Raw genomic sequence first — 14,122 nt, 5'->3', positions numbered from 1 at the left:
AATCATCAAAGCACTGTATGAAGGTAATGCACTATGTGGACTAGATGTCTGCACTGACTTTGTTCATTTATAGTCAATCAAAATTTTTGAACACACCGGCGTACAGTGAATGAATTCCTCCATTGTTAACTATTGGGAACTAATACACAGTTCTATAGCACTGCAGAAGTTCTGGCAATGTTCTAATTTATTCTGTATTTCATTTAAATATATAATTTTTTACTCAATTAAATGGTAATTTTGTAGCGGTGTGCTACACGCAGCGCTGAAATAACGACACAGAGTCGGTAAACTGCAGTTAAAAAAGATTTTATTCGAACTTCGTGGCCTCGCTTTAAAGCCTCCCTGATCCCGCCCTCCCTGGGCGTGGATGCTGTAGGGGGCACGTATTCACAGTCCCGTGCGGGCTTTTCCCTTTGTTGGTGGAGCAGACCTAGCGCCCTTTTGGGACTGGCCTTTGTGCTGGCTATTTGTGAGCCGGTTCGAGTGCGCTAGGAAGTGGGTCGCCACAATTTATCCTTTTATCTTTTTAAATATTTCCATGAAACTTCCAGCTAATTGAGGCAGCAGTTAAACTGCAGCAAAATATACTGGTCCTGATGCGTCGGCTAACTGGAATCCTCTGTACGTTAATTTATTTCACCAACGATGCCAAGGTTTTAATTTTATATTGGAGATCAAACAACGTTTTCTCCTTCTGTAGTACAGCAGACTAGTTAATTAAATCACTGAGGTGTAATGTTGTATTGTGATTACGTACTTTGCATGGTAGTGTGAAGAAAGTCAATGCCCAGCTAAGGAAAGACTTTCCTTCTAGGAAATCAAGACACCTGGATTAGATCTTATCTTTAAATTTAACTATTCTACATCCATACGATGTTCCAATGCCTATTCTGACCCTGAAAGTTATCTGAGCACTTATCTCAGAGAAACATTTTGTATTAGCTATTTTAGAGCATCACTTATCAGAGTGCTAAACCATGGACTTCTTGATTATAACCACAGAGCATAGTAGGAACTGGATTAAACTGCTTTATTCATTTTTCATACCATCTCTACAGCTAGACATTTGTAAAATTGTCTTTATATTGAATATAAAATCAAAGTAAGATGCCATGATTATTCTTTAAAGGAATTAGACAATCTGTTTTAATTACTCTCATACTCTTGACAAATTAGTATTTTTTCATACTCATACAAGTGATTATTGAAATTTTCCAATGAAGCTCTTTCTACAATTCTCAGCGTCCATTCTATAACTTAAACAAATCCATGCAAAATAATTTAATTGCCCTAATAGGTGGTTCCCAGTTTACAAACACACTATTGTGTGCAGACGATATATATGAGCAAGCATTTGGTGGACCGCTAGGACAGATTTGATGGTTCCTGTGGGAATGCAGACATCTTCTTTAATGTGGGAATCATTTAGCAGTTGTATTTTCCAATTTGCAAACTGGCCTGTTTACAAACAGCTCACACACATGTAACCCTGCCATAATCTTGGAAGAACTTGCATTTTCTTTTCTACTTATTTTAAATTATGAGTTCAGTTTACTGACCCATTTACACTGGTGAACAGTTTTTCTTTCATCATTTAGGAAAGCTCTGTTAGATCTCCTTCTGATGTTCTGTTCCAAGAATTCCAACTTCAACCTCTTTACTTAACTGAAGGCTAATGGCAATGTGGACTACATCACTAGATTCCCCTCTGATCCTCTACTCCCTTCAAACTGTTCACCTTTTTGGAATTCCTCTTAAAATTTTCATTCTTTACTACACAATTCTGGTTTTCTCCTAGTGGTAGAATTACACTCTACAAGAGCTGGACCCATTGTGCTTGCACAAATTTTCAACAACAGATATCAATTAATTTAATTGGCCTGCTCCAACACCATAACCCTGTCTACTATTCCCTTTCTAAGTAATGATCAACTCTTATTTAGAAACATTTCATATCCTATTAGGCAATGCATTCCAAATTCACCTTATCTCTTTTTCAGCAATTATTTTAAATCTGTATCTGCTAGTGACTGGTCCTCTAACCAATTGAAACCATCTTTCCAGCAAAGTCAGCAATTCACAACCTCTCCTTAATATGCCATTTATGTCCCATGTAATTGTAGATTTCTAAATCCTTCAGATCTGTTTGTAAAGTGTCTGGATTGTGCACAATTCTTCAGATTAGTATCAACTGATATTTGTAAAATAATAACACATCTTACTTTTGCATCCGTTGTTGCTATTTGCAAAGCTAAGTATTCCATATCCTTTCTGAATATCCTATCAATTTGCCTAACACTGTCAAAGACCAATGACCATGCTACTGATCTCATGTAGCTGAATCATGCAAAATGTGCATTTACTTCTGATTTCACACACTCATAGTATTTCTGCAGTGCTTGTACTCCTCCTTCTAGTTTGTCTTAAGATCACCCACTCTCTCCCTGCTGAGTCTATGTAACTGTAGGGAAAATGCTAATGTTGTAGATGTGCACATGCGCTTTCACAATTCAGGCTGTCTTTCAAACAGGGAAATGGAGTTTAAGGCTACATCCACACTAGACCGGATAATTTTGAAAATGCTGGTTTCGCGTAAAAACGATAGGCGTCCACACGATGCGTTTTTGAAAATATTTCTATCCACACTGAAACGGAGATTTCGGCGAATCGCCTCCTGCGCATGCACAGTGTCATGGTTTCTTGAAATAACCAGGAGATGCAGAAGGTTCTTCGAGAAGTTTAAGCCTTTATTTGTAAACAAAAGCTGAGAGAATTAATGAGCGTGTCACTAATTGTCTGCCAAGCCTAGTTCACAGTATTCTTTATAGTAATTTCTTATCTTAGTTTCATTGGCATATACTTGTTCTAGTGCCTTGACTGGTTCTCACACCATCACACCATCGCACGATCCTGTCTAGTCTATTCCTTGGAACACGTGTCCCCCTTCCCGACCTTGACTGGCCCCCATACCATCACACCACTCCACGATCCCGTCTACCACCGTTATCTCTACATGCTTACTTTCACTGTTAGCTACATTCTTAAGGCACTGAGCTTACTTTCACTGTTAACTACATTCTTAAGGCACTGAGCTTACTTTCACTGTTAACTACATTCTTAAGGCACTGAGCTTACTTTCACTGTTAACTACATTCTCAAGGCACTGATGTGTTCAATAGTACAGAGACAATACAGAGATTACATTCTGGATAATAAGCTGGATACACAGTAAATAGCAAACACAAGGCTGGTCACATAGTTCTGGCCACACAGCAAACGTTGCAACTTTATTCTTCAATAACAGGACACATCTACTGAAAACGAGCGACATGTTTGGTGTCGAATCTCGCCGTAGAAGTGCGCATTTGTGTAGTTACAGACTAGAAAAACTTAAAACAATGGACAGCTGTTGGCTCTCACGCAGGAGAACTTAAAACTAAAAAAAACAAATACTGGAACATACGGAGGCAACCGACAGGGAGTTCACGGACAGATTGACCCGGCTGACGATGAACATTGAAAAACTAACGAACTCTGTTGCATTAATAAAGCACTTTGTTAAATGTATAAAACAAGTCTGCATCAGTGTTATCTTGTATTTCCATACAATGTTACATTAGGCTGTTACACATCTATTGTCAGAGAAGTACTTGCATAAATAGGTAAACCACCTTCATATGAGCAAGGACAGAAAACAGGGCAAAGTGATTATACTTATTTATTCAGTAAGTTCTGGGTCAAAGTATTTGGTGAGTACATTTCTAACTCTTCTGGCTTCAGTCTCATTGCCATCTGTTCTGAAATTGTTAGGTTGCGTTCAAGAAAACAATGAAATAGCGCGCTGCCGTCTGATAGCTTTTTCAGAAATCTCCGGTTACCCCATCCACACTGATCTGCCCGAGCAGCGTTTTCAAAAATATCCACCTTGGAAAGCGTTTTTGAAAAGCTCCGGTTTCAGGAGACGAAAACGTCGTTTTAGTGTGGACAGAGGGTAAAAACGAAGAGCAAAAGCTTCGGTTATGGATTTATCCGGCGTAGTGTGGATGTAGCCTAAGATTCCTGCATTTGTGTTGAAAAGTACTCACTAATATCTATGAATGATCACAGGACATTTTGCAAAAGGAAGAAGACCATCAGAACACATAAAACCCACAACTTGTCAAAAGCCTTTTGAAAATCTAAACTTATTTTCTAAATCTAAACATCATTCTAAACTTAGGTTTTCCCAGAATCCAATAAGTAAATGATGGCATCTCTTTGCCTGTGTAAGCCCTTTACCATAGCTTGAGCATAATTGTGAAAATGACTTAATACAACATCTGATTTTGAAACTAAAGCCAAGTAACAAAGCTTCTGGTTGCTGACTATCACCAGCCAATGACCTCTACTCCTATCTCTGACAGATCCAGGTGTTGAGCATTGAAGTCCATTGCACAGTGGATGGAAATTCCTGAACTTATGAAAATTAATTTCCTTATTGTGTAGAACCATTGATTTCTGAAAAGAACCGTGGGACTTTGGACTGCAAAATGGTGCTCATCTACTTTCACAAATGTAAGACAAGGAACACTACAGCTGATCATCTGAGGTTTGGGTGAAATACAGACAACTGGCATATACGTGTGACAATACCCATTGATTTACATATAGCAATGTCTGTAACTGTTAATCTAAGAGCTGAAAGAAAAGTCAGTAAAAAAAATTGCAGTTTCTATCACATAACATCTTTCTGCTACTTCAGGCTTGTTTAGATCGGAACCCTGAAGCCTTCAGGCCAAAAATAGGAAAAGGGATGCTGGGAGAAATCAAGTTACGGCACAACAAGGGCTGTAACTGTAAACGCTCAGGATGTCTAAAAAATTATTGTGAATGTTATGAGGTGAGCCAAATGGAATTGGTGAAGTCTTCTTTTTCTCCTTTATAACATACTAAAAGAACAGATCTACAAAAAAATAGTGTTAGCTTGATGTAATGTCCAGATGGTAAGTAGAATCAATATTGGCAACAAAATTGCTGAAAACATATGTAATATTTTATTTTGCCTAATATTAATATTTTGCCTAATATTTCCTGTTGTAATGATGACAAGGCGATCAAGGTTTGTAATCATTATCCTGTAAGAATGATAACAATTCTGGCATCTAGAGTCACAAGAGTTACCCAGCAAGGAAATAGGCCCAAATCGATGGAAGATTACATATAGAAGCTGTTGATGGGACTTCCTCTGTAACTGTAACACTTGATTCTGCATTCTGTTATTTTTCCCTTATACTACTTCAATACACTAATATAATGAAATGCTCATTATAGGTGGCATGCAAAACAAAGTTTTTTCACTCTACCTCAATCAAATGACAATAATAAACCAATTTACCAATGTACCAGTGAGCTTACAGTCTCATATGAGGAATGTTATCAAATGCCTCCTGGAACTGCCTTTCCATGACATCCTACTCTTCAAGAATTTCAGTCTATTTTGCCCAGTACGTTCTGCAGCAATTATGATTTAGCAAGATACCACTGCAATCATCTTAGAATCAGATGTTTGATGTCAACAAGACCATTTGTTGCAAAAACCATTGAAAAGCTTAAAAATGCTGAGGTTCAAATGATCTTTAACACCATACTAAATCATAATTGCTGCCCAACATATGTGGTAAAACAGACTGAAATTCTTGAAGAGCTGATTGCTTATGTTTGTTATACAAAGGGATTTCCAGAAAGTATTTAATAACATTCCTTGTTTAAGACTAAGCTCTCAGAGATCATGGAACTGAAGTTCAATTATTGACTTGTTGACTGGAATCAGTGAAACAGCAGAGAGAAGGAATAAAGAACATGAAGTGCATGGAGGATGTGCTGCAATTTGTGCTTCTAAACAATTCAGATGATGGTACATTCAGTCACAGATCCAAGTTTGATGTTGACATGCAATTAGGCAGCACTCCATGCAGAAGTTTCGGGAGGAATACAAAGATACATAAGATACAAAGAAATATTAAGAGAATCAGAAAGGACTGCAGCACAGATATAGGCATTTTGGCCCATCGAGTCCACATCAACCATCAACCACCCATTTAAACTAATCCTATATTAATTCTGCTTTTAATTCACCCACATCTCTACAAAACAGTCACTCACCTACACACTAGGGGCAATGTAGAGCAACCACGTAATCGACCAACCTCCACCTCTGGAATGTGGGAAGAAACTGGAATACCCAGAAGAAACCCAGCTGGTCAACTAGACAGCAAGCAATCTCTAAACAGATGGTATAGGAAGTGAAAACTGAACTTGGGTTTCTGGCATTGTATGGCAGGGGTTCTACTGGTTGTACCAATGCTGCCTAGCGGATCAAACATACTGACACATCTAAAGCAAAATGAGTTAAATGTAGACACGTGTGAGAAAGATAGTATTTTATAAATAGGAGAAAATTAAAGGTGGAGATCCAAATATTTTTTGGGATTACATGTGCATGTATTGTTAAAATATAGATAGGTACAGGAAATAATGGAATATAATCTTCATATCTGAAGCACAAAAGGTAGTATTTGAGTTTAATTTAAAAAATGTCTGTATGCAACACACATGCGAGCACTTTTGGGCCCCACATTTAGGGAAGTAGAGATGGTCTTAGAAAGAAGTGTAGTAGTGATGTACCACATTGATATCTGATGACAAAGAGAACAGATTAAACAAATTCTCAGTTTATTACCTGAAGTTTAGAAGGTTGAGAATGTTTTGTTTGTAGTTCTCAGAATCATTGAATCCCACAGTATTGAAACAAGTCTTTTCAGCCCACCTCATCCACGCCAAATGTGATGCCTATCTACACTAATTCCATTTGCCTACATTAGCCCTGTATCCCTCTGTCTTTCATATCTAAGTTCCAAATGCCCTTTAAACTTTGCCATTATATCACCTTCTCTGTGAAAATTTATTCTTGAGATCTCTTTTAATTTATTCCCTGCTTGCCTTAAACCTGCGCTCTCTAGTTTTTACTTCCCTGTCCTGGATAAATATTCTGACCATCTGTCTTATCTATGCCTCTCCTAATTTTATAAACCACTCAGCCTCCAATGTTCCATAAGAATAAACCCAGCCCATTTAATCACTCCTTATAACTGGAGCCTCAGTTGCCAAGGAGTATCAGTAAAAAAGAGAGCAAGATATTATTTCCACTTTTGCAGAATCTAGGCTGAGAGACATTGTCTAAAATGTGGAACAAATCTTTCAGGAATAAATTTGGGAAACACTCCTGCAAGTAACTAGTAGTCACTGTGGAACTCCACAAGAAATGGTAAATGATGCTGGGTCAATTTTAATATTAAACATGATCAAATATATTAAGGAAAACAGGACGTAGGTGGCTATAATGCATTAGGCGCCAGATCAGCCATTAACTCACCACATAGAACAGAGAACTCAAAAGGTTTTGTTTTAAAGCCTTTTTATTTGTGTAATATTTCACTATTCTTGGAAGACAAATGTTTCCTGCAGGTGGCAGCAGAGGAAGGCCAGTACTAGAGTACTGCCACAAAGTCCACTAAATCTTTGTAGGCAGTAGTTAGCGCCATCCTATTGCTATTCTCAAAATACAGGTGTGTGTCCCCCCCCCCCCCCCCCCACAAAGGTAGAGTGTTCCTATGAAACCTTTCTTAAGCCGAAATGGCGTAAAGTGAAGAACCATTAATTTATATGGGAAAAATTTTTGTAAAAGTGAAAATCATCTTTGTAATGTGAAAACAGGTTACTAATGTAGGTCTTTTGTAAAAGCAAAGTGACGTAAAGCAAACATTCGTAAAGCTGGGTACACCTATCTATGGCTTTACTACTGTACTATAAATGTTGTAAAACAGAAATATGGGGCGAAGCAAGAAAAAAGAGAGAGAAGAGAGTAAGGTAGCCAGCATGAATGAATAGTTGTTCTGAATTAGACAAAATGAGTTAATATTTTGAATGAAATGCAAACTGTTGAGTGGAAAATCTATGTTTGGAGAGATCAGCAAATGTAATAAACGTCAGGGGGGAAAAAGAGATGCCTCCAGAAATAATGATAAAAGCAATGGTGAAAATGGAGCAGCAGTGGTAGATTTTAATTTAAACAGACTATGCTATCAATATCAATAGCCATCGTAGACATGCAACAAATAAGTGATTAGTACCCTACTGTCAGCACAGTTACCTCAAATTCACCTGGACTCATAAAACATAACCGATAGTCCATGTGGTAGAAAAGAATAGAGAATATAACTAAAATCTTAATTCATTAACATTTGGACCAGAGGATTAGATTTGCCACCAGAGAGATGAAATAGTGCTCAGCTCAGTTTAAAAATTGCAGAGAATCAAAGAGATAAAGTCAGAACATAAATTCCAGGTCATATTTATAGAGGGATTCAATGTTTTTATCAAAATAGTCATTTTCTGGCATCTTCAAGTATGAAGAAGATTAGCTCTTGATTGCTAATCACAAGATACTAGATCATTCTAAACTGATTCTGAAAACCTTCTAAATTTAAAGAATAAAAACTCAGTAAAATACTGTGAAGAATCCTTTCTCTATAAAACCATATCAGATACCTTGTAATGTTCAATGTGAATGATAGTATTTTACCTTTTTTTGTGACAACAGCTCTTCTTTTATTGACAGAGTATATTAAATCACTGGGTCAAGATAGAGTCAACAATTTGCTGATGTTGCAGTGAACCAAGATTAAATTACATTCCACTGTCAAGGAATGATTTAATTTTATGCATTCAATTTGTGGGGAATTAAATAATAATGGAATTGCATGTGTTATGCTTTCATGAGTGTTGATGGAATGGGGGATAATGGATAACATTGCCCTTTCTTTTGTCAGGCAAAAATAATGTGCTCCTCTATTTGCAAGTGTATTGGATGCAGAAATTATGAAGAGAGTCCTGAGAGGAGAACACTGATGAGTATTCCTGATTTCAGCGACATAAGCATTTGTCAGCCTAGAACAAATCTCTTTCCTGAAATACTCAACTATGGAAAACAAGTGAAAATGAACAGAGAGCGGTAACTGAACAGAATTTATTTTTCACTTTTCAAATTCCACTGTCTACTTTAACATGGCATATTGCTACAGTTCCTCATTCATTCAGCTACAGTATGCTTTTTGTTCACATTTAAGCTTCAATTCTGAACATCAGTATGCTATACAGGTGAAAGGGTAGAGAAAAAGGATCAACTTCTTGTAAATTACCGGCATACTAGCTATCAATAATTTCCTCCAAATGTTTCTGGATTCCCATACCCATTTACCGTGGCTGAAGAAAATCATTCACTGTTGATCATCCCCCCACAAACAAGCATCATATATGGTCTATTTTGTCTACATGCTACAAGATGTTACACATTTGGATTCTTTTCCTTTTTATGTTTATGTATTTAGTTCTATACCTAGGTTGCTGACCTATAATTAGAAGAAAAAAGTGAAAAGGAAGATGAGTAGATATACACTATAAATCATAGGATGTCTAAGCATTACTTCAAATGATCAGGTATAAGGTTTTCTTGCTGGTGTTGTTATTTTTCTGCAAATTGGTATCATCCACAATTCATCATTGATAATGACTCATGAAAATCTAAGATGGCACTAGATACCCAACCGAAACAATGTGCAGGAACTGATGTGGTAAAATGGCGGTTTACAATCAGCAATCAATTTATGTACTTAAAACAATAAATGAACTGCATTCCACTTTTGTAATACACTTTGAAATATACTTGAAGATGCATGAAAGGCTTGCAAGATAAATATCATAATGTTTTATAACTCCAGAAACTAATTGAATGAAAAACACAGGAGCCCAGCATAACATCTACTTTGTTTTTCTTCATTAAGGCCCACATATTTGATGTGGTGGTGTAATGACGTATGCCATTCATGTACTTCTTACATATAACCCATCATGAATTATGTAAACAACAAATAATAGATTAATATTTACAATATCACTCAAATATTAATTGAATATTAAAAACACTCATAGTAAATTTTTAATTGTCCCATTCAGGCCTAAAGATTTCATCATTGTGGGATAACATCTTTCCTGACAGGCAAGGGCTGGGGGTGGGGGGGGGGGGGGTTCAGTCTGCTTGGCAGGTAGGTCTTGTGGCTGTGAAATAATCTCAGGTTCTGGGGCCTCCTCCGTGGTGGTTGCAGGAGTAGACTCGGAGACTGCAGGAAGTGATTCTGACAGCTGTGGACACCTTGCTTCTGGACGTGTTGGCATTCTGAACATTGCATGGCAAGCTGCTCGATCTGCTGATTTATCCCAAGCCTCCAGACAAAGCTTTGAGCCAACACTTTCATTCTGACCATGCCTAGACGACCAGCATGTAGCTCTTCCAATAGTATATGATGTCACCATTTCCTTAGCCTATTGGAAAGCCACCTCCCTCTGTTTTGCCCATTCCCATTTTTTTCCTGATCAGTAGTAATGAATTCAAGGGTGGAGCCCTGGAGTCAGGTTTCATAGGAACCTGTTATGTAATTGACAAATCCTATAAAGCACTGCAGCTGTGACACATCCTTTGGCCTTGGGACATTCACCACTGCTTGAATTGTCTCAGTACACTTGCGAAATCTTGTGTGTCAATGATGTGACCACAGTAAGTGATGCTTAGTTTAAAGAATTCAAACTTGTTGCAATGTACTCTGAGCCCACTGTCTTTTAATATTTTTAACATTGTTTTGAGGTTTTGGAAGTGCGCTTTGTCATCCTCATTGGTGACGATGATGTCATTTAGGTAACACTGAGTGTCTGAGCAGCTTTGCAGCACCTAGACCATTGCTTTTTATCAGAGTGCAGGTGCAGATGCTACTCTATAAATAAGCCTATTGTAGCAATAAAGCCCATTGTGAGTGTTTATGAGGAGAAACACTTTGGACTGTACTTTCATCTCCATCTGTAGATAAGCCTCAGCTAAGTCCACTTTGTTGAACTGTTTTTCAGAATCAGGTTTAATATCACTGGCATTTGTTGTGTAATTTGTTACCTTTGCAGCAGCAGTACAATGCAGTACATGATAAATATTTTTTTTAAATTACAGTAAATATATGTATGCATATTTAATATCACCAGTGATGCAGCCTGTTAGAATGCTGTCCACGGTACATTTGTCAAAATTTTCAAATATTTTAGATGACAAACCAAATCTCAGACTCCTAATGAAATATAGTCGCTGTCTTGCCTTCTTTATAGCTGCATTGGTATACTGAGACCAGGTTAGATCCTCAGAAATATTAACACCCAGAATTTGAAATTGCTCACTCTCTCCACTTCTGATCACTCTATGAGGTTTGGTTTGTGTTCCTTAGTCTTACCATTTCTCAAGTCCACAATCAGTTCTTTGGTCTTACTGTTGGTGCTGTGACACTACTGTACTCAACTAGCTGGTATATTTCACTCCTGTACACCCTCTCATTTCCTTCTGAGATTCTGCCAACAATGATTGTATCATCAACAAATTTATGGATGGTATTTGATGGTATATTGCTACACAGTCATGAGTATAGAAAGTTGGAGCAGTGGGCTAAGCACACCTCCCTGAGGTGTTCTAGTGCTGAGAAGTTGCAGAACCTGGGCCTCTGTACCTCCCTCTGTAACTGGATCCTTGACTTCCTAACCGGAAAACCACAGTCAGTGCGGATTGATGATAACATATCCTCTTTGCTGACGATCAACACTGGTGCACCTCGGGTGTGTGCTTAGCCCACTGCTCTACTCTCTCTATACATATGACTGTGTGGCTAGGCATAGCTCAAATACCATCTACAAATTTGTAGACAATAACAACAACTGTTGGTAGAATCTCAGGTGGTGACGAGAGGGTGTGCAGGAGTGAGATATGCCAACTAGTGGAATGGTGCCGCAGCAATAACCCGGTACTCAACGTCAGTAAGATGAAAGAGTTGATTGTGGACAAGTTCCTGGGTGTCAAGATCTCTGAGGATCTAACCTGGTCCCAAAATATTGATGTAGTCATGAAGGCAAGACAGCACTATATTAGAAGCAATTTGGCATGTCAACAAATACGCTCAAAAACTTCTATAGTTGTACCATGGAGAGCATTCTGACAGGCTGCATCACTGTCTGGTATGGAGGGGCTACTGCACAGGACAGAAAGAAGCTGCAGAAGGTTGTAAATTTAGACAGCTCCATCTTGGGCACTAGCCTACAAAGTACCCAGGACATCTTTAGGAAGCAGTGTCTCAGAAAGACAGCGTCCATTATTAAAGACTTCCAGCACCCAGGGCATGCACTTTTGTCACTGTTACCATCAGGCAGGAGGTACAGAAGCCTGAAGGCACACACTCAGCGATTCAGGAACAGCTTCTTCCCCTCTGCCATCCAATTCCTAAATGGACTTTGAAGCTTTGGACACTACCTCACTTTTTAAAATATACAGTATTTATGTTTTTGCACACTTCTAAATAATCTATTCAATACAGTTAATCGATTTACTTGTTTATTTATTATTATGTTTTTTTTCTCTCAGCTAGATTATATATTGCATTGAAATACTGCTGCTAAGTTAACAAATTTCACGTCACATGCTGGTGATAATACACCTGATTCTGATTTTGTTATTACCAATATGCACAAATTGTGGTCTTCTGATTAGGAAGTTGAGGATCCAATTGCAGAGGGAGTTACTGAGGCCCAGGCTCTGTAGCTTTTTGATCAGGACTGTAGGAATGGTAGTGTTAAACACTGAGCTATAGTCAATGAACAGCAGCTTGACATAGGTGTTTGTATTGTCCAAGTGATCAAAGGCCGTGTGAAGAGTCATTGAGATTGCATCTGCCATAGACCATTGTGATGATAGGCAAATTGCAGTGGGTCCAAGTCCTTGCTGAGGCAGGAGTATTGCAAAGATATCCTTTATCCTGAGCAGAGGATGTTGATCTATTTTCAGTACTGCATTGATGGTGTCTTTAAAATCACCAGAGATCCTGATACACCTAGCCTTCTTGGCTTCTAGGACAATTGGCCATGTCTGTGGACTATTACTCAACCTTGAAAAGAATTCCTTCAGCCTCCATGTGATTTAGCTCATCAGCTACTTTATCACGGATGGTACAAGGATGGACTTAGTAAAACTTTGGTGTTGCATTTTCTTTTAATACTGTTTTCCCCTTGAAATATTTGAGTTTTCCACTGCCATCCTTGAACACTGCTATGGCATCATCCAGTACCTTTCTTAATTCACTTTCAGTTGACTGTATTGCAGGTGATGTAGCATGCAAATGGCGGATGGATCTTCAATCAAGTTATAGTTGTCTCAGACAATCATGCCCTACAATGCTGGCCCTCCTATTTTTACCACATAAAGGCTCAATGTGGCTTGAGGGTGGTTGTATTTCACTGTTACCAATGTTATTCCCACACAAGTTATCTTTTCACCAATATATCTTCTTAGTTGGATATCTGTAAGCTTCAATTCAGTATCTTTGAAATGCTGTACAAGCTCATTTTGTGGAATGACTGAAACAAATCAGTCAGTGTCCAATTCCATTGTAATTAATTTTCCATTCACTTCTGGTATAAGCCATGTTTTGTCTACTGCTAATTTTCACAGTGTAAATGTCAAGCTAGCCTGTTCTATGTCAGTCATTATCAGATTTTTCATCAACTCTTTGAAAATGCAACTTGAATTTTAATCTATTTTTGTTTCCTGTACAATTCATTTGTTTTTGTCTGCCCAACATGCTCTTTGTATCCATCCTATTTTGTTGTATTTTTTGCAAGTCTTGCCTTTAAATTTGCATTAGTCTAGTGTGTATGAGCCCCTGCCACAATGGTAAGACAGTTTGTTCTAGCCAGTTGGATTTCTGTTTAGACATTGCAATTTTGTTCTTGTTCACTTTCATACCTGACTGCAACTGGCTTGTGTCTCTTGTCTGCAGTTTCCGTGGATAGTATGATTTCAACAGCTCTTTTAAATACAAGTTGTGCTTCAGTTAGTAGTTGTATTTGAATGTTTTCTTGTAAGATTTCACAAACTAAACAATCTTTCACTGCATCATCATTAAGTCTATCACTGAAAACACAATGCTCAGACAATTTCTTCAATTCA

At 37.9% G+C, this 14,122-nt stretch overlaps 1 protein-coding gene across 1 annotated transcript in view; it reads left to right on the top strand.

Annotated features, from left to right (window-relative positions):
• The window catches only part of tesmin (testis expressed metallothionein like protein), a 160,107-nt gene that overhangs the window by 141,887 nt on the left and 4,098 nt on the right, over positions 1–14,122 (top strand). Inside the window, exons 10-11 of the mRNA XM_073049356.1 lie at positions 4,745–4,882; positions 8,871–9,052. Coding sequence (XP_072905457.1) covers positions 4,745–4,882; positions 8,871–9,052 — 320 coding nt within the window. The remainder of the gene's footprint in view (positions 1–4,744; positions 4,883–8,870; positions 9,053–14,122) is intronic.

This window comes from Hemitrygon akajei, chromosome 6 (assembly GCF_048418815.1).
Source record: "Hemitrygon akajei chromosome 6, sHemAka1.3, whole genome shotgun sequence".
Taxonomy (NCBI): domain Eukaryota; kingdom Metazoa; phylum Chordata; class Chondrichthyes; order Myliobatiformes; family Dasyatidae; genus Hemitrygon; species Hemitrygon akajei.
This window is presented reverse-complemented; position numbering and strand designations above follow the sequence as displayed.